This window comes from Muscardinus avellanarius (assembly GCF_963383645.1).
Source record: "Muscardinus avellanarius genome assembly, chromosome: 3".
NCBI lineage: Eukaryota > Metazoa > Chordata > Mammalia > Rodentia > Gliridae > Muscardinus > Muscardinus avellanarius.
In genome coordinates, this window is record NC_137788.1 from 114,713,704 (window position 1) to 114,737,440 (window position 23,737).

The 23,737-nt window shown below is 50.1% G+C and overlaps 1 protein-coding gene across 1 annotated transcript in view; it reads right to left on the reverse strand.

Annotated features, from left to right (window-relative positions):
• Window positions 1-23,737, reverse strand: part of IL6R (interleukin 6 receptor) — a gene marked incomplete at its 3' end in the record, with an annotated part of 48,354 nt that overhangs the window by 13,935 nt on the left and 10,682 nt on the right. The window contains exons 2-6 of the mRNA XM_080691583.1: window positions 13,528-13,770; window positions 11,348-11,471; window positions 7,482-7,663; window positions 6,261-6,427; window positions 5,517-5,658 (exon numbers count right to left, since the gene is read on the reverse strand). Coding sequence (XP_080547709.1) covers window positions 5,517-5,658; window positions 6,261-6,427; window positions 7,482-7,663; window positions 11,348-11,471; window positions 13,528-13,770 — 858 coding nt within the window. The remainder of the gene's footprint in view (window positions 1-5,516; window positions 5,659-6,260; window positions 6,428-7,481; window positions 7,664-11,347; window positions 11,472-13,527; window positions 13,771-23,737) is intronic.

Sequence of the window (23,737 nt, forward strand, 5' to 3'; positions counted from 1 at the left end):
GGCTCTGTCTCAAAATAAAAATTTTAAAAAGGGCTGGAGAAGCCGGGCGTGGTGGCGCACACTTGTAATCCCTACGCTTGGGAGACTGAGACAGGAGGATTGCTACTTTAGCGAGGCCCTGTTTCAAAAAAAAAAAAAAAAGAAGACTAAAAAAATAGGACCAAGAGTGTAGTTCAAAGGTAGAATGTCCCGGGTTCCATCCCTAGTACTGCAAAAAAAGAAGGAACAGCCCTAGATTCAATCCCCAGAACCACCAAAAGCAGAAAAGGAAAAATAATCCGCAGCCAAGCTCCTAACCTCACAATGTCCTGCTTGGGGGGTGCTGAGGACAGCACCCCCATGAGTGGGAGGCAGAGAGGGTGGAGAAGACAGCACCAAGCTGCAGGGGTCTAGCAGAAGGTCCCCCGCCCTGGCCTCAGGGTCACGGCCTACGAGGACCAACCTCCTGCACTTTTTCCAATTCCTGTGGTTTCCACTCCTAGGGATTATGAGAGGTTTTTGTTTTTGTTGTTTTGTTTTGTTTTTTTGAGGGAAGGTACTAGGGATTTAACTCAGGGGCTACTTTTTTTTTGGCAGTATTTTTTTTTTTTTTTTTTTTTTTTGCGGGTCTGGGGACGGAACCCAGGGGCATTTGACCTCCGAGCTACACCTCCTGCCCTATTTTTTCTTTATTTTGAAACCAGGTTTCACTGAGTTGCAGAGGGCCTCACTAAGTAGCTGAGGCTGTTCCCAAACCCCGATCCTCTGGTCTCAGCCTCCCAAATGCTGGGATTACAAGCGTGCACCACCACGCCCGGCTTTTTTGGGGCAGTATTGAGGATAAAATCCAGGGGCATTCTACCTCTAAGCTACACTCCCAGCCCTATTTTTTATTCTTTATTTTAAAACAGGGTCTCACTGAGTTGCAGCGGGACTCACTAAGTAGCTGAGGCTTTCCGCAAGCTGTGATCCTCCAGTCTCAGCCTCCTGAATGCTGGTATTACAAGCGTGCACCACCACGCCTCACTCCCAGGGGCTACTTCTAAACTACACCCCCAGACCTATTTTATTTTTAAATTTTGAAACAGAGTCTCACCAAGTTGTGGAGGGCCTCACTAAGTAGCCGAGGCTGGCTGGAACCTGTTATCCTCCTGTTATCCTCTTGGCCTCCCAAGAAATGGGATTATAGGCATGCACCACCATGCAGCCTAAAGGAATTTTTGATAAGCAAAATAATAATAATAATAATAATAATAATAATTATTATTATTATTATTATCCCCCTTATGCCTAATGGGCTTTTTCTGGGCACTCTGTCCCACATTCACTTTGGGTGTTTTGTTTGGTTGGTTGGTTTTTGTGGGGTTTTTCTCTTTTGTTGTGGGTGTGTGTATGTGGCTGGTGATTGAATCCAGGGGCATTCTACATCCAAGCTACACCCCCAGCTCTATTTTACTTTATTTTTGTTTGGTATCAAGGTCTCTCTGAGTTGCCGAGGCTGGCTTCAAATGTGAGAGCCTCCTATCTCAGCCTCCGAGGTACTAGGATTACAGGAATGCGCCACCATGCTGGGCTCATGCTCACTTTGAGAAGGGATCTTGGGGGCTCCAGATTGGATGTAGGTGCAATCGGTCAGGGAGAACCCCTGCCAGGAGAGGATGAATTAGGGATCCTTGTTTGAGAGGGGATCCTGGCCTTGCTGGCTGAAGCAGAGACCCCAAGACAGTGTGAATCTGGGATCCCCCAAACACACCCATGGGCTCATACAGAAGGCTGTACTTGTCCACAGCCTGTGCTACCAGGCCCAGCCTACAGGGGGCAGCACCTGCCCTACTCAGACCTTTCATCCCAGCAAAGCTGCCTGCCCCACAGTCGTACCACACTGAGCTACAGTAGGGCACCCTGTGAGGGGCCCAGCCTGAATTAAAATCACCAGGAAAGCTTTCCCAAATGATGGGCTCTTCCTTCCCTCCAGAGTCCCACTCAGTGGGTCCAGGATGGTACCCAGGAAAGCAATTCTGGGGTTCATAGTCCCTCTCACTTTGTCCCAAGAAGCAGTACTATACCTTAACTGCTAACCCCTTCATATTTGCAATAGATATTTTATTTCATTTTATTTTATTTTGAGACAGGGTCAGCCTCAAACTTAACCTCCTGAGTCACTAGGACCATATCTGAGGCCTAGCTAAAAGTCTATTTTTTCACTGGACTCATAAAAATCCTCCAAACGTGACCAGAAGTTGCAACTCCACACAAAAGCTGGGAGATAGGGCTTTGAAAGCCACAAGTCCTTGGGGTCAGGAAGCCCACTGATACAGGTCTAAACAGCCAGGAGCCAATGAACCCCACTGATTGTAAACCACACTTTGATGTTCCAGGCTCCTCTTTTCTTTTTTCTTTTTCTTTTTCTTTTTTTTTCTTTTTTTTGGGGGGGGAATGTGTGTGTGTGGTACTGGGGATGAAACCCAGGGTCTTTTCTACCTCATCTGTTTTATAACTTATTTGGAAACAGGGTCTCACTAAATTGCTGAGAGCCTCACTAAGTAGCTGAGGCTGGCTTCGAACCTGTGTGATCCTCCTGTCTCAGCCTCCCAAGTGCTAGGATTATGTGTGTGCCACCATGCCTGGCTTTTTTTTTTTTAAGTACTAGGGATGGAATCCAGGGGCATTCTACCTCCAAGCTACACTCCCAGCCCTATTTATTTATTTATTTATTTATTTATTTATTTATTTATTTATTTGTACTGGGGATAGAACCCAGGGGCGTTCTACCTCTGAGCTACATCCCCAGGCCTATTTTTATTCTTTATTTGAAAACAGCGTCTTACTGAGTTGCAAAGGATCTCACTAAGTAGCTGAGGCTGGCAGCCCCCCAAGTACTGAGATTACAAGCACACGCCACCATGCCTGGTTTCAAATTTTAAAAAAATAAAATAAAAAATAGAGTTAGGGGTGTAGCTTGGAAGGTAGAATGCCCCTGGATTGATCCCCAATTCTACAAAAATAGAATAAAATAGGACTGGGGGTGTAGCTCAGAGGTAGAACACCTCGGGGTTCACTCCCCAGTACAACAAATAAATAAATAATAAATAAATAAATAATAGATATGTCCCCCCACTGCTCATGTGTGGGAAGAGGGAGCTCAGACTCTCCTGCCCATGTGAGAAAGAACCAAGGGTTCTGGTTCCCTCCTGTGCCCATTCCACCATGTGACCAAGGCTGGAAAGCCCAGGGCTGGATCCAGAGCTGGTCGTATGGCCCCTGCTACCCCATGTTCCGCCAGAGGCAGGACCTTTGTGAACTCGAGGACATTCAGAGAGCAGACTCGTCGAGGCTGAACCCAGAGGATACAGTAGGCTTGGCACGACCAGAGTGAGGTCACTTAAGAAATAACTTCTATGCCGGGCGTGGTGGCGCACTCTTGTAATCCCTGCGCTTGGGAGGCAGAGACAGGAGGATCAGGCAGGTTCAAAGCCAGCTGCACGTGCTGGCTTAGGAGACCCTGTTTCCAAATAAAAATGTAAAAAATAGGTCTGGGAGTGTAGCCCGGAGGTAGAAGGGCTTCTAGGAACCCCAGTACCACCAAAAATAAATAAATAAATAAATAAATAAATAAATAAATAAATAAATAACTTCTACTTGAATAAACCGTTCTCTAAAGAAGATATACCAACAGCCAATGAGCCCAGGAAAAGATGCTCAGCTAATCGTTAATCATTAGGGAAATGAAAATCAAATCCACATGGGTATGACATTACACTTCATACCCATAAGAATGGCTACCATCAAAAAGATGGGCGTGGTTCAGGCCACCTGGAGAAACTGAGGCAAGAAGATCAAATAAGCCCAGGAGTTGAGACCAGCCTGGGCAACAGACCAAGACCCTGTTTCAAATAAATAAACAAGTAAATAAAGCTGGGCACCGCGGTGCATGCCTGGACCCAGTACATGGGAGGCTGAGACCAGAGGATCTCAAGATTTCAGGCCAGCCTCAGCAACCTACGGAGACCACCCTGTTTCAAAATAAAAAATAAAAGTCTAGTAGGTATAGCTCGGGAAGAGAATGCTTCTGAGTTCATTCTCCAATATTAGAAAGAAGAAAAGAAAGAAAAAGAAGGAATATTGGCAATAATTAATAACTTCTTCATATTTTTCTTTTTCCTTTTTTTTTTTTTTGGTGGTACTGGGGTTCCTGGAAACCCTTCTATCTCTGGGCTACACTCCCAGACACACACACACACACACACACACACACACACACATATATATATATATATATATATTTTTTTTTTTTTTTAAACAGGGTCTCTTAAGCCAGCACAGCTGGCTTCGAACCTGTGCGATCCTCCTGTCTCCACCTCCCATGCGCGGGGATTACAAGCGTGCGCCACCACGACCGGCTTAATTTTTATTTTGAAACAGAGTTTCACTAAATTGCTGAAGCTGGCTTCAAACTTACAATCCTCAAGCTGGGCATGGCGATGCCCGTCTGTCGTCCCAGTATTGGGAGGCTGAGATAGGAGGTCACAGTTTTGAACACAGTCTCTACAAGTAGTGAAACTCTCATCAACCTAGAGAGACCCTGTTTCCAAATTTAAAAAAAGCCGGGCGTGGTGGCACACACTTGTAATCCCAGCATTTGGGAGGCTGAGACCAGAGGATCACAGTTCACAGACAGCCTCGGCAACTTAGTGAGGCCCTCCGCAACTTAGTGAGACCCTATTTCAAAATAAAAAATAAAAAATAGGGCGGGGGTTATAGCTCGGAGGTCAAATGCCTTTGGGTTCCATCCCCAGATCCACAAAAAAATAAAAAAATAAAATAAAAAATAAAATAGGGCTGGGGGTGTAGCTTGGGGGTAGAATGACCCTAGGTTCCATCCTCAGTACCAAAAAGCAAAAAGAAAAACTATAATCCCCCTGTCTCAGCCTCCCAAGTACTGGGATCACAAGTGTGTGCCCCCGCACCTGTCTTACTATGTTTTCAAAACTAAGAAGCATTAGTAATTGTCATAAATTAATGTGCCTGTGATTTTTATTTTTTGACGGTACTACAGATAGAACCCAGGGGCAATCTACCTCCAAGCTACACCCCCAGCCTGATTTTATTTCTTATATGGAAACAGGGTCTCAGTAGGTGGCTGAGAGGCTCTCTAAATTGCCAAGGCTGGCTTCGAACCTGCAATCCTCACGTCTCAGCCTCCCAAGTCCTGGGATTACAAGTGTGTACCACTAAGCCTGGCTGCCCGTGATGCTTGGCAGCCCCCCGCAACAGCATTTGGGGCGGTCCCCCCTGCCTTGGGCTGGCCTACAAGAAGGAGAGAAGCCCTTGAGAAGCGGTGGCAGCCACTACCAGCCCCAGCCATCAGACAGCAGAGAGCCCCCGTGGTCCCTCCAGGGCCGGTGGCAGCTGGCTTATGCTGGTTCCCACAAACAGGAGCAAATAACGGGCTGCTATTTTGGGGGCCTCATCTCCCAGCTTGCTGCCATTCCAACACAGTTGGCCCCTCCCGTCTGCCCTCCGTGCCCACGGGGTACCTGTCCAAGGGGTGCCCGTGACCTCGGGGCTCCATCTGCTCCACAGGCCGAGTCCAAACTCCTCGCGGGCCCGCATCTGCACCAGGTGCCTCACGCCATGCCAGGCGTCGCGGATGACGCTGTGATACTGCAAATCTTTAACCTGAGAGAGAGGGGCACGGTGGCTGGGGGCGGGACCGCGCCACAGGGACCAGGCATCGCTGGCCACCCCGCCTCCCGGTGGGGCTCACGGAGAGCTGGAGCGACCCTGGGGCCACGCGGGCTGCGGATGTGGGTCATTGTCCCCACTCCCAGATGCACAGAATCCTGGGCATCACGGCCCATGATGCACCTGGAGACCAAGCCCCCCCACCCAGGGCATGATTATTCCCATTTTATGAATGAGATTACGGAGGTTCTTCTTCTTTTTTTTTTTTTTTAATTTTGTGGAACCCAGGGGCATTCTACTTCTGAGCTCCACCCCCAGCCCTATTTATTTATCTTTATTTTGAAGCAGGGTCTCACTGAGCTGCAAAGGACCTCACTAAGTAGATGAGGCTGGCCGCGAACCCATATCCTCCGGTCTCAGCCTCCCGAATGCTGGGATGACAAGCGTGCGCCACCACACCCGGATACAACTGAGGTTCTTAAAGGAGGAAGATGTAAAGCAAGTCCTAGAACCCACTTTTTTCTTCTCGGATCCTTCCGACCCACCCCCGAGTGTCTAGGGCCCATCTTTTGCGTCTGGGAAATGGACAGACGTACCGGCCATGTTGTGTATGTCTTCGACCACTCAGCCCGGTACCGCAGCTCAAACCGCAGCCGGTAGAAGCGCGAGTTCCAGGAGGGGGGGTCTTCCCAGGTCACGTTGAGCCAGCTGGGGTTTCTGCTCATGGCGCTGACTGTGATGTTGGTGGGCGGGTCAGGCCGCACTGTGGAGCGGAAGCACAGGCCCTTTGCAGCAGCAAAGAGGGTCCAGAGGAGAGGAGGGCTCTGCAGACCCCCGTCCGGCAGGACCCCACCTCCAGCCTGGGCCACTCCCCACGTGAGCTACATCCCATGTACTTTTTTTTTTTTTTTTATGCAGTACTGGGGATGGAACCCAGGGGCATTCTACCTCCAAGCTACACCCCCGGCCCTATTTTTTTAACTCTTTATTTTGAAACAGGGTCTCACTGAGTTGCAGAGGGCCTCACTAAGTAGCTGAGGCTGTCCGCAAACCACGATCCTCCTGTCTCAGCCTTCCAAATACCCATCCATGCACATGTAGACGGAACCCTCATTTTTTAACACCCCCGTAAGCATTTCCCAAAAGCCTCTGGCTGCCAGTGCCCTTGACCACCCTTCCCCGCTCCTCTGCATTGTGTTTACAGAATATTAAGTCAAAAGAGGAGAAAACATATTAGCTGGGCACCATGGTAGTGCATCCTGTAATCCCAGTACTTGGGAGGGTCACAGGTTCAAGGACAGCCTCAGAAATGTGGTGAGATTCTCAGCAACTTAGAGACATGCTGTTTCAAAAAATAAAATAAAAAGTAGCCAGGCGTGGTGGCACACACTTGTAATCCCCGCGAATGCGAGGCAGAGACAGGAGGATCACACAGGTTCAAAGCCAGCCGCGCTGGCTTAAGAGACCCTGTTTTCACATAAAAAAGTATAAAAATAGGTCTGGGAGTGTAGCCTGTGGGAGTGTAGCTGGAGGTAGAAGGGCTTCCAGGAACCCCAGTACCACCAAAAAAAAAAAAAAGTAAAAAGGGCTGGGGAGTAGCTCTCCCATACCATGACAGAGAGAGAGACAGAAGATAGAAAGAGACAGAGAGGGGGCAGAGAGACAGAAAGAGAAAGAGAAAGAGAGAGAGAGAGACAGAGACAGAGAGAGAGAATATAGAAAGAGGCAGAAAGAGAGAGAGACAGAGACAGAGACAGAGAGAGAGAGGGATAGGCAGAGGAGGAAGAAGTTGCCTGGGATGGGGATGATATCCTTACCAATTCCAAATCCCTGAAATGCCTCCCGGCTGCTGGACTTGCTCCCGGCACTGTTGGCAACGCACAGGGACACTATGTGGAAGGCTTTGTCTCCTTCTGAGATTGCCAACTGGCAGGAGAAGGCCTGGGACTCCTGAGAATACTGGCACGGTACGTGGAATTCGTCCACTGGGTCCTGCTGGCTGCTGGATACAAGACAAGCACAGGGCGCTCCCTTGCTTTCGGGGTTTTTCCAAGAGGGGAGGGAAGGTCAGGAGGCCCAGGCGCTGAATCTGACCCCAGGGCCTGAATCCCAGCTCCACACCACCTGGTCTTCATTTTGTTTTATTTTGTAGGACTGAGGATTGAGCCCAGGGCGTCCTACATGATAGGCCACTGTTTTACCACTGAGATACACCCTCAAACTATTTATTTATTTATTTAGGTGCTAGGGGTTGAACCCAGGAGCATTCTGCCTCTGAGCTTGTAGCCCCCAGCTCTTTTTTTTTATTATTATTTTTTACTTTGAAACAGGGTCTTGCTAAATTGCTAAGGCTGGCCTCAAATGTCTCAGCCTCCCAAAACACTGAGATTATAGGTGTTGTACCATTCTGCCCAACTCCTTTTTATTTTTATTTTGAGACGGGGCCTCCCTAAGTTGCTGAGGGTGACCTCAAACTTGCAATCCTCCTGCCTCAGTCTTCCAAGTTGCTGGGATGACAGGCACCCGCTACCGTGTCTGGCTTCCAGACAATCAATTCTCAGTAGATATGTGACTGCCTAAGTTATGTAACTTCTGAGCTTCTGTTCTCAAATGGATTTATTTTTTCAGTACTGAGGATGGAATCCAGGGGCATTCTACCTCTGAGCTACACTCCCAGCCCTATTTTTTTTTATGGATTTTATTTTGAAATACATCTATTATATATATCAGGTATTAAGCGTAGAGAGGGCTTGGCAGGGAGGTGGCAGAGTTTCTGACTGAGGTCTGGCAGGTCCGTCAGATACCAGCCCACCTAATCCCGAAGCCGAGACCCCATCGGCTTCCCACCAGCGTGGGTACATCAGACGGCTGCGGCCACTGCCCTGTCACGGTGGCCCTGGCATGAGACACCAGCGGGAAGCCCAGCCCTCCCTCCCTGTGAGCCACCCAGCCCGGCCCGCCCCCCACCTCACCTGGGATGGCCGGATCCCTGCTGCCCACTGGGGGCGCTGGGGGGCAGGGGCCCCGTTGGGGTGCCCGCGGGGCTCTCACAGTCCCAGCACGGCTTGGGTTCCCGGGCAGATACAGAGCCTTCCAGATTCCTGTGGAAGGAGCCCCAAGAAGAGTTGAGGCTGGAGAGTGGGCCTGCCCGAGGAAAAAGCCCAAGGCTCCCGTCCTCTTTCCTGGGGCTCCTCTCACCCTCAGACGCCCAGGGTCCCGCAGGGCCTGGGCGGCTCTGGGGTCCCCCCCACACTTCCCTCATTTCAAAGCAAAGTTCACTCAAAATGCCTGCAGAGAGCTGGGAGCTAAGCGCCTGGCCCCTCCACACCTCACTGTCAGCACAGCAGTCCAGGGGGACGGTCAGCATCCCCAGTACTTGGGTGATTTCGTTTGAAACACCACCTCACATTGGGTAGCATGAGGCTGTAACTGTGTTCCGTATTTCTATCTTTTTAATAAACTTCTTTAAATCTTAAAAAAAAAAGTCCCCAGTACCACAAAAATAAATAATAAATAAATAAATGTAAAAATATAGAGGAAGCCGGGCGTGGTGGTGCACACTTGCAATCCCAGCAATCGGGAGGCTGAGACCAGAGGATTGGTTTGTGGACAGCCTCTGCTACTTAGTGAGGCCCTTTGCAACTCACTAAGACCCTGTTTTAAAATAAATAAAAATAGGGCTGGGCTGGGAGTGTAGCTTGGAGGTAGAATGCCTCTGGGTTCCATCCCAAGTACTGAGGGGAAAAAAAGAATAAAGAATAGGGCTAGGGTGGAGCTCAGAAGTAGAATGCCAGCCGGTGGCGCATGCCTGTAATCCCAGCATTTGGGAGGCTGAGACCGAAGAATAGCAGTTCGTGGCCAGCCTTACCTACTTAGCAAGGCTCTTTGCAACTCAATGGGACCCCGTTTCAAAATAAAAAGAAAGCCAGGTGTGGTGGTGCACGCTTGTAATCCCAGCATTCAGGAGGCTGAGATTGGAGGATCACGGTTCTCGGCCAGCCTCAGCTACTTAGGGAGGCCCTTCGCAACTCAGTGAGACCCTGTTTCAAAATAAAGAATAAAAAATAGGGCAGGGGGTGTAGTTCAGAGGTCAAATGCCCCTGGGTTCCATCCCCAGACCCACAAAAACAAACAAAAACAAAATAAAAAGAATAAAAAATATGGCTACAGGTGTAGCTCAGAAGCAGAATGCCCCTGGTTTATATCCCCAGTACCGCCAAAAAAAAAAAAAAAAAAAAAAAATAGGTGAACAGAGGCAGTGGTGTACCTGAGAGGCTGAGACAGGAGCACTGCAGATGTGAGGGGAGCCTCAGCAACTTAGCAAGACTCTATTTCAAAATAAAAAAAATAAAAAGGCTGGGGGGTGTAGCTTGGGTTCAGTCCGCAGCACCAGGGGGGAAAAAAATGTAAATAGGTTTTCAGTGGCTATCAGCCAGTTTGTGGAACATGCCAGAATATCTATGGAGAAATGTCTTTTGTTTTTCTTTTTCTTTCTTTTCTTTTCCTTTTTGTTTGTTTGTTTGTTTGTTTGTTTGTTTGTGTGAGGTACTGGGGATTGAGCCCAATGGACTTGTGCCTCAGAACTATACTCCCAGACCTATTTTTTTCCTTCCTTTCTTTCTTTCTTTCTTTCTCTCTCTCTCTCTTTCTTTCTTCCTTTCCTTCTTTCTTTTTGTGGTACTGGGGTTCCTGGAAGCCCTTCTACCTCTGGGCTACATTCCCAGAACTATTTTATATTTTTATTTGGAAATAGGGTTTTTTGAACCTGCGCGATCCTCCTGTCTCCGCCTCCCAAGCGCTGGAATTACAAGCGTGAGCCACCACACTGAGTTTCCAGAAATTATTTTCTACTGGCAAAACTTTGAAATCCCTTATCCTAGCACAAAGGCACAAACCTATCATCCTGGCTTCTCTGAATGATGAGACAGGAGGATGGAAAGTTCAGGGCCAGCCTGGGTAACTTAGTAAAACCTTGTCTCAAAAAAAAAAAAAATCATTTGGAAGGCTGAGACAGGAGGATCGCATTTGTGGATGGCCTCAGCTAGTGAGGCCCTCTGCAACTCAGTGAGACACTGTTTCAAAACAAAGAATAAAAATAAGGCTGGGGGGGTGTAGCTCACAGGTAGAATGCCCCTGGGTTCCATCGCCATACTGCCAAAAAAAAATTGAAGAAAAAAAAAGAAAAAAAAAAAAAAAAAAGGCAGGTGTGGTGGCACATGCTTGTAATCCCAGTACTTGGGAGGCTAAAATAGGAGGATTGCAGGTTCACGGCCTGCCTGCAACTCGGTGAGGCCCTGTTTCAAAATAAAGAATAAAAAATAGGGCTTGGGGTGGCACTCGGAGGTAGAACTCCCATGGGTCCCATCCCCAGTAACTCAAAAAAATAAAAATTAAAATTAAAAAAACAAGCCAGGTGTGGTGGCCCATGCCTATAATACCAGTACTTCGGGGTGGAGGAGAGGCTGAGACGGGAGGATTACAAGTTAGAGACCAGACTCAGAAATTTAGTAAGACTCCTAGCAACCTAGCAAGACCCCATTTCAAAACAAAACATAAAAACAACACACACACACACACACACACACACACACACACACTCGGAATCTGGCCAGTTCCACTTCCCTTTGAGAACCTGGGTGAACACAGAAAGACTTAGACACCCAGCCCAGCCCAAACTACTCACAACTTCTTCACCCAGAGCACTGCCTTGGTGGTCGGGGAGGGGGTGTTCCGAGGGCTCCACTGGCAGATGGCGCTATGGAAGGGGCTCTTGCGAAAACAGACCAGCCGGGGCTCCTCTGGAGGGGCTGCAAGCAGAGCCAGGCAGGCTGAGGAGCCGCGGGGCTTCCCGGGGGCGCGGGCCCAGCAGCATGGCCTCCCGGCCCAGGCAACCCCACCGGACCCAAGGCTGCACCAGAGCCAGTTCAAGGGACCCAGTAGAGGCTGGGAAATGGGACCCAAAATCAGGCCTCCATCAGGCCAAGACCTGGACCTTTGGGCAACGGAGGGAGGAACCTCTCTTATACATTCTAAGGCAGTAAGAATCTCCCCACATGGTGGCACACGCCTGTCATCCCCGTCCATGGGAGGCTGAGACAGGAGGATCCCAAATGTGATACTACTAGCATCAAATTTAGCAGTTATCATTAACTTAGCAAGACCCCCCAAAACCTAGTGAGACCATGTTTCAAATTTTAATAAGTAGAGCTGGAAGCCGGGCGTGGTGGTGCACGCTTGTAATCCCAGCATTTGGGAGGCTGAGACAGGAGGATCATGGTTTGAGGACAGCCTCAGCTACTTACTGAGGCCCTTCTCAATTCAGTGAGACCCTGTTTCAAAAAATAAAGAATAAAAAATAGGGTTGGGACTGTAGCTCGGAGGTAGAATTCCCCTGGGTTCCATCCCCAGTACTGCAAAATAAATAAAAATTAAAAATAAATGGCCTCCATCCCCAGCAATGCAAAAACAAAAAAAAAAAATTTTTTTTTGGGGGGTGGTACTGGGGTTCCTGGAAACCCTTCTACCTCTGGGCTACACTCCCAGACCTATTTTATACTTTTTGTTTTTATTTGGAAACAGGGTCACTTAAGCCAGCGTGGCTGGCTTTGAACCTGCGAGACCTCCTATCTCCACCTCCCAAGCGTGGGGATTACAAGTGTGCCCACCACGCCCGGCATAAAATTTTTTTTTAAAAAGTAAAAAAATAAGCCGGGCGTGGTTGCGCACGCTTGTAATCCCAGCATTTGGTAAGCCAAGACAGGAGGATCGCAGTCCGCAGACAGCCTCAGCTACTTAGTGAGGCCCTTTGCAACTCAGTGAGACCCTATTTCAAAATAAAGAATAAAAAATAGGGTTAGGGGTGTAGCTCGGAGGTAGAATGCCCCTGGGTTCCATCCCCAGTACCGTAAAATAAATAAAAATAAATAAATAAAAATTAAAAAATAAGTGGCTAAGGATGCGGCTCAGAGGTATAATGCTCCTGGGTTCATTCCATAATAGCGAAAAAATAAGTAAGTAACCAGGCATGATGGCTTACACTTGTAATCCCGGAGCTTGGGAGGCTGAGACAGGAGGATGACAGGTTTATAGCCAGCTTCAGCTACTTAGTGAGGCCCTCTGCAACTTTTGAGACCCTGTTTCAAATTACAAAATAAAAAATAGGGCTGGGGGTGTAGCTCGGAGGTTCAATCCCCAGTACTACAAAAACTAACTAACTAACTAAATAAATAAATAAATAACAAAAAGGGCTGGGGCCTGGGGATGTTAGCTCAGTGGTAGAGGGCTTGAGTTCAATTCCCAGTACTACATTGCAAAAAGGACCCAGGGAATCTTCCTGGAGTGCACAGATCTACCTACCTACCTTTCTTTCTTTCTTTCTTTCTTTCTATATCACCAGCCCTATTTATTTATTTATTTATTTATTATTTATTTATTATTTATTTATTTATGTTGCTGGTCTAGGGATGGAACTCGGGGCATTTGACCTCCAAGCTACACCCCAACCCTATTTTTTATTCTTCATTTTGAAACAGGGTCTCACTGAGTTGCAAAGGGCCTCACTAAGTAGTAGCTGAGGCTGGCTACAAACCGCTATCCTCCTGTCTCAGCCTCCCAAATGCTGGGATTACAAGGGTGCGTCACCACGCCCGGCTATTTTTTTTTAATTTGGAAATAGACTACTCTCACTACGTTTCTGAGGGCCTGGCTACAGTGCTGAGGCTGGCTTCAAACCTGCGATCCTCCTGTATCAGCCTCCCAAGCGCTGGGATGGCAGGTTTGCGTCCCCACGCCCCGGCTCACAGCTTTGGAGCTGCCCCCCCGCCCCACCGGGAGCCACAGCAGGGTTCTGGGACCACCACTCACCGTCCACCAGCAAGCGCACGCTCCCAGCTGGGCGGCCGTCTAGGTAGCAGGAATAGTTCCCAGAGTCACTGAACTGCACGGCCCGCAGAAGCAGCCTCCTCCCCACGCCAGCCCACGTTCTGTGATGGGGACCGGCCAGCATCCAGTTAACGGTGGCGGTGGTGTTGTCTCCTGCTTCCTCCCCCGGGCAGGTCAGGGTGACGCTGGCCCCTGGCAGGCTGGTCAGCACATCGCTCGGCACCCCTGGGAGGCAGAAAACGCTCAGAAGGCCCGCAGCCACCGGAAAGGGGACTTCATTTCAGATGCACGGAGACGGTGAGGCCTCAGTACCGGCACCCCAAGGGCCCCCTTAGGCTCCTTCAAATCATTACCCACATTCTTTCACCATCCCATCCCATAATAATGCCTCCTCTTTCAGGTCACTGCCATGAATCCGTTCCCAGAGTGTCCCCCCAGCTGGATTTGGGATTTGGCCCATGTTCTCCCCACATCCCCCCCATTCCACGCCACCATGCGATGGCCAATCAGAGGCTGTCCTCCCCTCACAAGATCCCAAGCACCACAAGATTGGGCACCCGCCATGGTCCAGCCCCGGGACATTGCCCGGCACCTAGAGGGGCCGCTGAGCACTCGACCAACACGTGAGCGAGGGAAGACCCCCAGGAATGGATGCCAGGCAGCCAAGTGAGACTCAGCACGCACACAAGCCTCAGGATCACAGGGGCTTGAGCCAGGAGTCAGGGCACGCCTGCAATCCCCGTCCTTGGGAGGCTCAGACAAGAGGATCGCAGTTCGTGGCCAGCCTCAGCTACTTAGTGAGGCCCTCTGCAACTCAGTGAGACCCTGTTTCAAAATAAGGAATAAATGCCGGGCGTGGTGGCGCACGCTTGTAATCCCCCGCGCTTGGGAGGCAGAGACAGGAGGATCGTGCTGGTTCGGAGCCAGCCGCGCTGGCTTAAGAGACCCTGTTTCCAAATAAAAATATAAAATAGCTCTGGGAGTATAGCCCAGTGGTAGAAGGGCTTCCAGGATCCCCATACCACCAAAATAAATAAATAAATAAGGAATAAAAAATAGGGCTGGGGGTGTAGCTTAGAGGTAGAATGCCCCTGGGTTCCATCCCCAGTGCTGCGAAAGGAAGGAAGGAAGGAAGGAGAGAAGGAATGAAGGAAGGAGAGAGAAAGAAAGAAAGAAAGAAAGAAAGAAAGAAAGAAAGAAAGAGAAAAGGGAAAAGAATAAAAAAAATATTTCAGGACGGCCAGCAGCTGCCTGAGAAATTGCCCTGTTTCCCCTCCATCCGGGCTCCTGGGTCTGTGGATAGGCAGAAGCCCTTCTCTTTGACCTGCCAAGCTTTCTGTCTGGAAGGAGTTTTCCTCTCACACTTAGGAGAGGAGGGAATAAGAATGAGTGGCCCCCAATAGGGCCGCCCCCCACACCGTGACGGCCTGGCTGTCCCAGACAGACACAGCTGCAGCCCAGAGACTAGACCAGGCCCTGGGGAAAGAGACAGCTTGGCCTGGCACCGGCCCTGCCCGGCTGCAGAGACATCCTCTAAGCCTCCCCCCCTTTTTTTTCAGTATTGGGGATGGAACCCAGGTGCATTCCAATTCTGAGCTACACCTCCAGCCCTATTTTATTCTTTATTTAGAAACAAGGTCTCACTAAGTTGCGGACAACCTCACTAAGTAGCTGAGGCTGGCCTCGAACCTGCGATCTTCCTATCTCAGCCTCCCAAGTATTGAAATGACCAGGTCCAGCTATTGACTACATCTCTCGATGCTATCAAGAGGACAAGGTTTGTGAAATTCTATGATGTGCACGCAACAACAAAATCACCTGGCTTGACGTTTCTGGAAAGGCGGATCTGACGGGAAGTCAGGTATATGACCATAAATACAGGTTCCCCACCCTGGCCATGACTACGCGCCTGTGAATTGCTGCTAGCTACGCATCAGAGAACTCAGTAAGTGCTTAATACGTGTTTGTTTGATGTAGGGGGGAGCCTAAGCGGTGCCCGTGGGGACAAGGTCTCCACACAGGAGATTCCCAAGGGCGACAGTCACGGCTCCACAGGGTCCAAGTGATATCTCAGAATCCGCACTAGGACAAATCCCACTTTGGGGTCAGGGAGCCAGCTCTTCACGGGAGGAGCCACGGAAGCAGAAACGAGTCTGGAGGCAGCGTGAGCTCTCTTCGGCTTCCGCCTTTGCCAGTTCCAAGCAAAGGGCCTCTCCGGCCATCTCCCCCAGCCCGCGGGCTCAGATGGCGGCGGGTGCCGAGAGCCAGCGGCCTGGACAATGCAGAGGGTTCTGTCCCTGCGCTCTCTGACAATGGACGCTCAGGGGAAAGTCACATCAAAAGGCTTTCTTTCTTTTTTTTCCCCCTCTTCCACAAAAGCAGAGCAGCCAGAAACAACATAATGGCCACTTTCTCTGCCAAGGAACTTGAGTAATAGTTTTCTGAATCTTGAAAATTGAGTCACTATTATTTTTTTAAACGGGGGATGATTAATGATAAGCCACCCATTAGCCAAGTGTTTCCTATCGCAGCCCGCCTTCGAAACGCGTGTGCGCTGGCAGCTGTAAAGCGCGCTGTGTTAACTTGGTCCTTAACACTACCGTAAGCTGACTGGTTCCAAGAAAGACCGCGTGGGAAGGTCTAGCTTAAGACAGGGGGCAGCGCTGCCCGCCACCTACACGGCCACCGCCACCCTCTGCCTCCTGACCCCATGCTGAGTCAGGGCTGTGACTTGGAAGCTGAGTCAGGGCCCCGCCATCCTCACGGGCTGTCAGGCTGGCAGCCAGAGAAGCCGCCCTGAGGCAGAGCGTGGTACCCATGGCGGCCCTCCGGGTGCCTCCCGCCTCCTCTCCAAATTTCCCATGTAGGGCTCATCTCTTTCTCTTCCTATTACCAACCTACAGTTTTATTATTTATTTACTTACTTACTTACTTATTTATTTTGCGGGTCTGGGGATGGAACCTAGAGACATTCGACCTCCGAGCTACACCCTGGGCCCAATTTTTTTTTTTTTATTCTTAATTTGAAACAGGGTCTCACTGAGTTGCGGAGGGCCTCACTAAGTTGCTGAGGCTGGCCGTGAACCTCCTGACTGCTGTCTCAGCCTCCCGAATGCTGGGATTACAAGTGTGCGCCACCAGGGCCAGCTCGTCGGTGGATTTTTCAAGACAAGCAGCCTCAGAGATACCTTAGGTCGAGAGCAGTACCAGCTGTGTCCCAACCACCCGTGCACCCTCAGCCTTCCTCCTTTAAAGGCCTGATGCCCAGGTAGAAGCCACGCACCACCTTTGGGCTCTGCCTGGGTTCCTCCATACGGTCCATCCATCTGTCTGTCCAGGTCTATTCCCTCTCTGCGGACCAGGACGCTCCCTAGGAGGGCCCCACAGGAAGCAGAGGCACAGGGAGCCAGCCGTGCCCCTTCCTGCCAGGCCGTGCCCCTTCCTGCCAGGCCGCACTGTGAATCCCCCGCCCGGTGGCCCAGGCTGCAACCCTGAGCCGGGCGTGGCAGGTGAATCCACACACGGCCCCCTTCGCCCCGAAGCCTTCTGGAGTCAAGTTGGCAAGCCTGTGCCCGTCCTCTCTCAAGAATTCGAGATTTTTTTGTGTGCATCAGGATGTATAGGGCCAGGAGTTCCTAATCCCAGAAGGAGCACGACACACAGATTTACACACACACACACACACACACACACACACACACACACACACCCCTTTTTTTAATTTTTAATTTTTTTGGCAGTACTGAAGATGGAACTCAGGGCATTCTACCTTCAAGCTACACCCCCAGCCCTATTTTTTATTCTTTATTTTTTTTATTTTTTTATTGTACTGGGGATGGAACCCAGGGGTACTCTACCTTCGAGCTACACACCCAGCCCTTTTTTTTATTCTTTATTTTGAAACAAGGCCTCACCGAGTTGCAGAGGGCCTCACTGAGTAGCTGAGGCTGGCTTCGAACCCCTACCCTCCGGTCTCAGCCTCCCAAATGCTGGGATGACAAGCGTGCGCCACCACGCCCGGATCACAGGCACCTTTTTTGCATTGTTCTCATGTTTAACTTCTGTAGAACCCGGTGGAGAATGAAAAACTCCCTATAATTCAGTCCTTCCTGAAATAAATGTCCCTGGGACATTGAAGGAGACAAGAAAAGGGACGAATCATTCTGAAAGGGGAAGGGAAACTTGAGTAGAACCTCAAGATAGGAGGGAATTTTGTAAATGGAGCTACAAGGATTAGCATTCCACAAAAAGAGAACAGGAAGCCAGGCATTCGCAGCCAGCCTCGCCAGCCTCAGCTACTTAGTGAGGCCCTCCGCAACTCAGCGAGACCATTTCCAAATAAAGAATAAGCCGGGCGCGGTGGCGCACGTTTGTAATCCCAGCATTTGAGAGACTGAGACAGGAGGATCGCGGTTCACGGCCAGCCTCAGCTACTACTTAGTGAGGCCCTTTGCAACTCAGTGAGACCCTGTTTCAAAAGAAAGAATAAAAAATAGGGCTGGGGTATAGCTCTGAGGTAGAATGCCCCTGAGTTCCATCCCCAGTACCACAAAAAATATATATAAAAAATAAAGAATAAAAAAATAGGGCTGGTGGTGTAGCTCAGAGGTAGAAACCCCCTGGGTTCCACCTCCAGTATCAGAAAAAAATAAACTCAAATAGGGTTGGGGTTGCAGTTCAGGGGTAGAAATGCCCCTGGGTTTAACCCCTAGTACCACAAAAAAAATAAAAGGAAGGAAGGAAGGAAGGAAGGAAGGAAGGAAGGAAGGAAGGAAGGAAGGAAGGAAAGAAAAAAGAAAAAGGATGAGGAAGCAGGAATCCAGGAGAGGCAGGGGCTTTGAGTGTCTTAAACAGGGGAAGGATGGAGCAGAGCCTGTGAGGGCCAAGCACCTATACAGGGTCAATCTCAGCCACACACAGGCTGGGCGCCCGGCCGCCCCTCCCAGTCCCCCTAAGATGAGGCCAACTCCTCTCCCTGTTCCTACCACATCACGAGGCGCCCCCGAGTCAGAGCGAGGAAGGAGCACCCCAAGATTTCCAGTCGTCTTGGTCCTTGCCAAGGCCCTCTAGGGCAGGTAGGGAGTGCCCTACATCCTAGGCTTCAAAGAAAAAATGGGACTGGCCTGCCCAGGGACTAAGCCTTTCCCTGTGGCTTCCTGATTCCCTCCCCAGAGCGCCTCCTGGAACCTCCAGTGCACTTTGTATCTTGTCTGGCTGAGATGCAGTCCCCGGGTCTCTGGCTGGGGCTGATCCCCTGCCTTGCTTTGTCCTTTAATACAAAGTGCGTGTCTGAGAGCAGAAAGAGCCTGCTTGTAATCCCAATACTTGGAAGGTTGAGACAGGAAGATCCGGTTCCCGGCCAGCCTTGGCGACTTAGTGAGGCCCTCTGCAACTCAGTGAGACCTTGTTTGAAAATAAAGAAGAAAAGCCCGGTCTGGTGGCGCACGCTTGTAATCCCAGCATTTGGGAGGCTGAGACAGGAGGATTTCGGTTCACGAACAGCCTCGGCTACCTAGTGAAGCCCTTTGAAACTCAGTGAGACCCTGTTTCAAAATAAAGAATACAAAAATAGGACCGGGGGTGTAGCTCAGAGGTAGAATGCCCCTGGGTTCCATCCCCAGTACTGCGGGGGGGGGGGGGAGAAAGAAGAAAAAAATAGGTCTGGGGGTATATTTCGGAGGTAGAATGTACCCTGGGTTCCACCTTCAATGCTGCAAAAATAATTTTTAAAAAGTTAAAGTACAAACTGTGTAATTATCCAACCAAAGACGGCTCCACGTCCCCAGAGACCCGGTCCTAGTTTTTCCCTGCAGAGCGATCTGGACTTCTCTGCAGCACCTAGCCCCACTCCTGCAAGCACCCCAGGCCATCAGCCTCAGAGAACAGGATCACGACACTCACCTCAGATAGTACCCAGCCGGAAACACAGATGTTATACTGGATGTGATTTTTTTTTTTTTTTTTTTTTTTTAGCAGTACTGGGGATGGAACCCAGGGGCGTTCTACTTCCAAGGTATATCCCCAGCCCTATTTTTTATTCTTCATTTTTGAAACAGGGTCTCACTAAGTCGCTGAGAGCCTCACTAAGTAGCTGAGGTTGGCTTCGAACCTGCTCCATCCTCCTGTCTCAGCCTCCCAAGCACTGGGATTACGAGCGTGCGCCACCACACCTGGCTTGTGATTTTGTACTGAGGATCAAACACAGGAGTGTGCTATCTTTGAGCTATACCCTCAGCCCTTTTTATTTTTTACCTTGAAACAGGGTTTCACTGAGTAGCTGAGGCTGGCCACGAACCTATGATCTTTCTGTCTCAGCCTCCCAAGTACTAGGATTACCAGTGTGCGCCACCGGGCCTGGCTAGGATTATTTTAATAGGTGATGCCCTGGGAAGAGGAAGACAGCCAGGCCATCCCAAGTCCCAGACAAACACTTTTCTCTCTCTCTCTCTGGAAAGCTTTTGGGAAAGGAAATTCCCACCACCCTCTTGCCTCCCAATCCTCATGGGAAAGAAAACACAATCCTAGCAAATCCCAGCCAGCAATCCCACACATCTGCCGCCATAGCCCAAGTAACCCCAGTCCCCAGGGCCCAGACACCCCAGAGAGGGGACTCACAGCACAGCTTTTGGAAAGTGGGGGTCTTCCCCATCAAGACCTAAGACTAGGTGCAGAAAAGCTGGCCAGGCATAGTGGCGCATGCCTGTAGTTCCCGCACTTGGGAGGCTGAGACAGGAGGATCGCGCAGGTTCGAAGCCAGCCTCAGCTACTTAGTGAGGCTCTCAGCAGCTTAGTGAGACCCTGTTTCCAAATAATAAAGTATAAAATAGGTCTGGGAGTGTTTTATCCCCAGTACCAAAAAATAAAATAAAACAAAATAGAGAAGGACTGGGTATAGCTCAGACATAGAAAGACCCTGAGTCTCAGAAGAGAAGAAGAAGGAGGAGGAGAAGAAGAAGGAGGAGGAGAAGAAAAAGGAGAAGGAGAATTAGAAGGAGAAGGAGAAGAAGAAACCCAAATAGCCTTGTGATCCCTCTCAGCTTTTCCTCTTCGTGTAAACTTGCAAATGTCAATAACTAGAGAAAAACAGGCACACAGGGACACAGATTTCTCAGTTCTCTTGCAGCACACTGTACCCCTTGCCAACAAAAACAAGATCCGTTCCGGGCCCCATTTATATAAGCAGAGAAGCGGCTGCCTGGCCCGCCAGTCACCGAGGACACAGGCTTAACTAGTGCCCGCTAATCCCAGCCCCGCTGCTGCTCCTCGGGGCACAGGGCACAGCTCAGGGCCCGGGACGGCCGCCAGCCTCTCCGATTTCAGGGGCACAGAATTTCAGACAGGGCCCAGAGGAATTAAAGGTCCCCATTGAGCGCTGAGGGGCGGGATCAGGAAGCAGGTGGTTGTGAGGAGAGGTACGGGAGACCCAGGGGACTTGGTGTGCAAAGACAAACAAATGCAGACTTTGGTCCCATGTTGGGGGGGCGGGGGGTTCGCAGGACAGGTCCCCAGGGATCTCGGAGACTTCTCTTGGAATTCTCCACCAAAGGACCAGTCCTCCTAACCTGCAGGGCGAGGGCAGTCACAACACAGGTTCACAGCTAGCCTCAGCCACTTAGGGAGGATCTTTGCCATTCAGTGAGACCCTGTTTGCAACTCAGTGAGACCCTGGTAGCCGGGCATGGTGGCACATGCTTATAATCCCAGCATTCAGGAGGCTGAGACAGGAGGATCACAGTTCACGGACAGCCTCAGTGAGAGGTCCTCCGCAACTTAGTGAGAACCTGTTTCGAAATAAAGAATAAAAACTAGGGCTGGGGGTGTAGCTCGGAGGTCAGATGCCCCTGGGTTCCATCCCCAGTACCACAAAAAATAAAAATAAAAATAAAGAGCCAGGCGTGGTGGTGCACGCTTGTAATCCCCGCGCTTGGGAGGCTGAGACAGGAGAACCGCGCAGGTTCGAAGCCAGCCTCAGCTACTTAGTGAGGCTCTCAGCAACTCAGTGAGACCCTGTTTCCAAATAAAATATAAAATAGGTCTGGGAGTATAGCCCGGAGGTAGAAAGCCTCTGGGTTCCACCCCCAGTACTACCAAAAATAAATAAATAAATTAATTAATTAATAAAAGAGCCGAGCGTGGTGGTGCACGCTTGTAATCCCCGCGCTTGGGAGGCTGACACAGGAGGATCGCACGGGTTCGAAGCCAGCCTTAGCTGCTTAGTGAGGCTCTCAGCAACGTAGTGAGACCCTGCTTCCAAATAAAATATAAAAAAGGTCTGGGAGTATAGCCCGGAGGTAGAAAGCCTCTGGATTCTACCCCCAGTACCACGAAAAAAAAAAAAAAAAAAAAAAGGGCTCGTTTGTAATCCCAGTACTTGGGAGGTTGAGACAGGAGGTTCCAGGTTCGTGGACAGCCTCAGCTACTTAGTGAGGCCCTTTGCAACTCAGTGAGACCCTGCTTCAAAATAAAGAATAAAAACTAGGGTCCCCAGTACCACACACACACACACACACACACACACACACACACACACAAATAAAACAAAATGTTGTATGTGTGTGTGTCACTCAGGTTTGAACCCAGGGGGATTTTACCTCTGAGCTATACCCCAGCCCTAATTTATTTTCTATTTTGAAACAGGTTCTCACTAAGTAGTTGAGGCTGGCTGAGAATCAGATCCTCTGGTCTCACCTTCACAAGTACTGGATTACAAGAGTGCGCCCACACCACGCCCAGCTTGTATTTTGTTTTGAAATTGTCTCGCTAGCTTGCTCAATGTTCACAAATCTGTGATCCTCCTGTCTCAGCCTCCCAGGTGCTGGGATCACAGGCATGCGGCACCATGCCCAGCTTTGTGTGTGTGCGTGCGTGTGTGTGTGGTACTGGGGTGGAACCCAAGGGCTTTTCTACCTCCGGGCTACACTCCCAGACCTATTTTATATTTTATTTGGAAACAGGGTCTCACTAAGTTGCCGAGAGCCTCACTAAGTAGCTGAGGCTGGCTTCGAACCTGCGCGATCCTCCTGTCTCAGCCTCCCAAGTGCTGGGATTACAAGTGTGTACCGCCATGCGTGGCTTTTATTTTTTATTTTAAAACAGGGTCTCACTAAGTTGCTGAAGCTGGCAGTGAACCTAAGATCCTCCTGTGTCAGCCTCCCAAGCACTGTGATTACAAGTGTGCTCCACCACGCCTGGCTTCCTCCTTTTTTTTTTTTTTTTTTTTTTAAGAGTCTTGCTAAATTGCAGAAGGCCTCCATAAATTGCTGAGCCTCCCAGGTACTGGGATGACAGGCATGTGCCCCTGAGCCCTGGCTGATGAGTTACAGCTGTAAGGTGCTGCCCTGTCTGACTCTCTCTTTTTCCCCAGCTGGGACCACTCGCCACCTGGGCCAGGGATGCTGCACCCTGCAGCGGGCCGGCAAGCCAGGCTCAGAGCCCTGCCCTCTGCTGCCTTCTTGAACTCCCCTCCCAAATGACACAGACCAAAAATCCCCTTCTCAGGTAATGGCTCGGGATGGCAGGACCCTGCCCGCCTCCTGACCCACTAATGTGTTGGGACTCCTTGTACCTGCCTGTATTTATCTTGTGTTTGGCCGAGTCAGTATTTACCTTGGCTCGGCTTCCGCCTCCATCTGCACATCGGACGCGTACCGCACACAGGGAGAAAGGCCGGGGAGGGAGGAGCCCCTGGCCCACGAGGACAAGACGCGGCCTGGGCCGCTGACTCAGAGGCCCACACCTGGGACCAGCTCCTCCGGGGGATTCAAGCTTCCCCTGGCAGCATGACGTGGCTCCAGGCCAAGCAGGCAGCCCTCAGAGATGACACCCGAGAGGAAGAGGAATGTGAGGCAACAGCCCAACCCACCACAGCCACCAGCTCACCCCAGATCCAGATGTGAGCTCACAGGACTGTGGTCCAGAAAGAGACAGAGGAGGAGCTGCAGCCAGGCCGAGCTAGGAAGAGGCGCATCTTTGACGCTGTCAAGAGACTTAGGAGGGGGCTCCAGCCAAGTCACTCATTTCTTTATTCTTATTTCATTTACTTATTTATTTGTTTGTTTTTGCTACTGGGAGGCAGTCTGCCTCTGAGCTATATCCCCAGCCCTTTTTATTTTTTATTTCAATTTTTTGTGTGTGGTACTGGGGATGGCATGGAGGGGCATTCTACCTTCAAGCTACAAGCCCAGCCTTACTT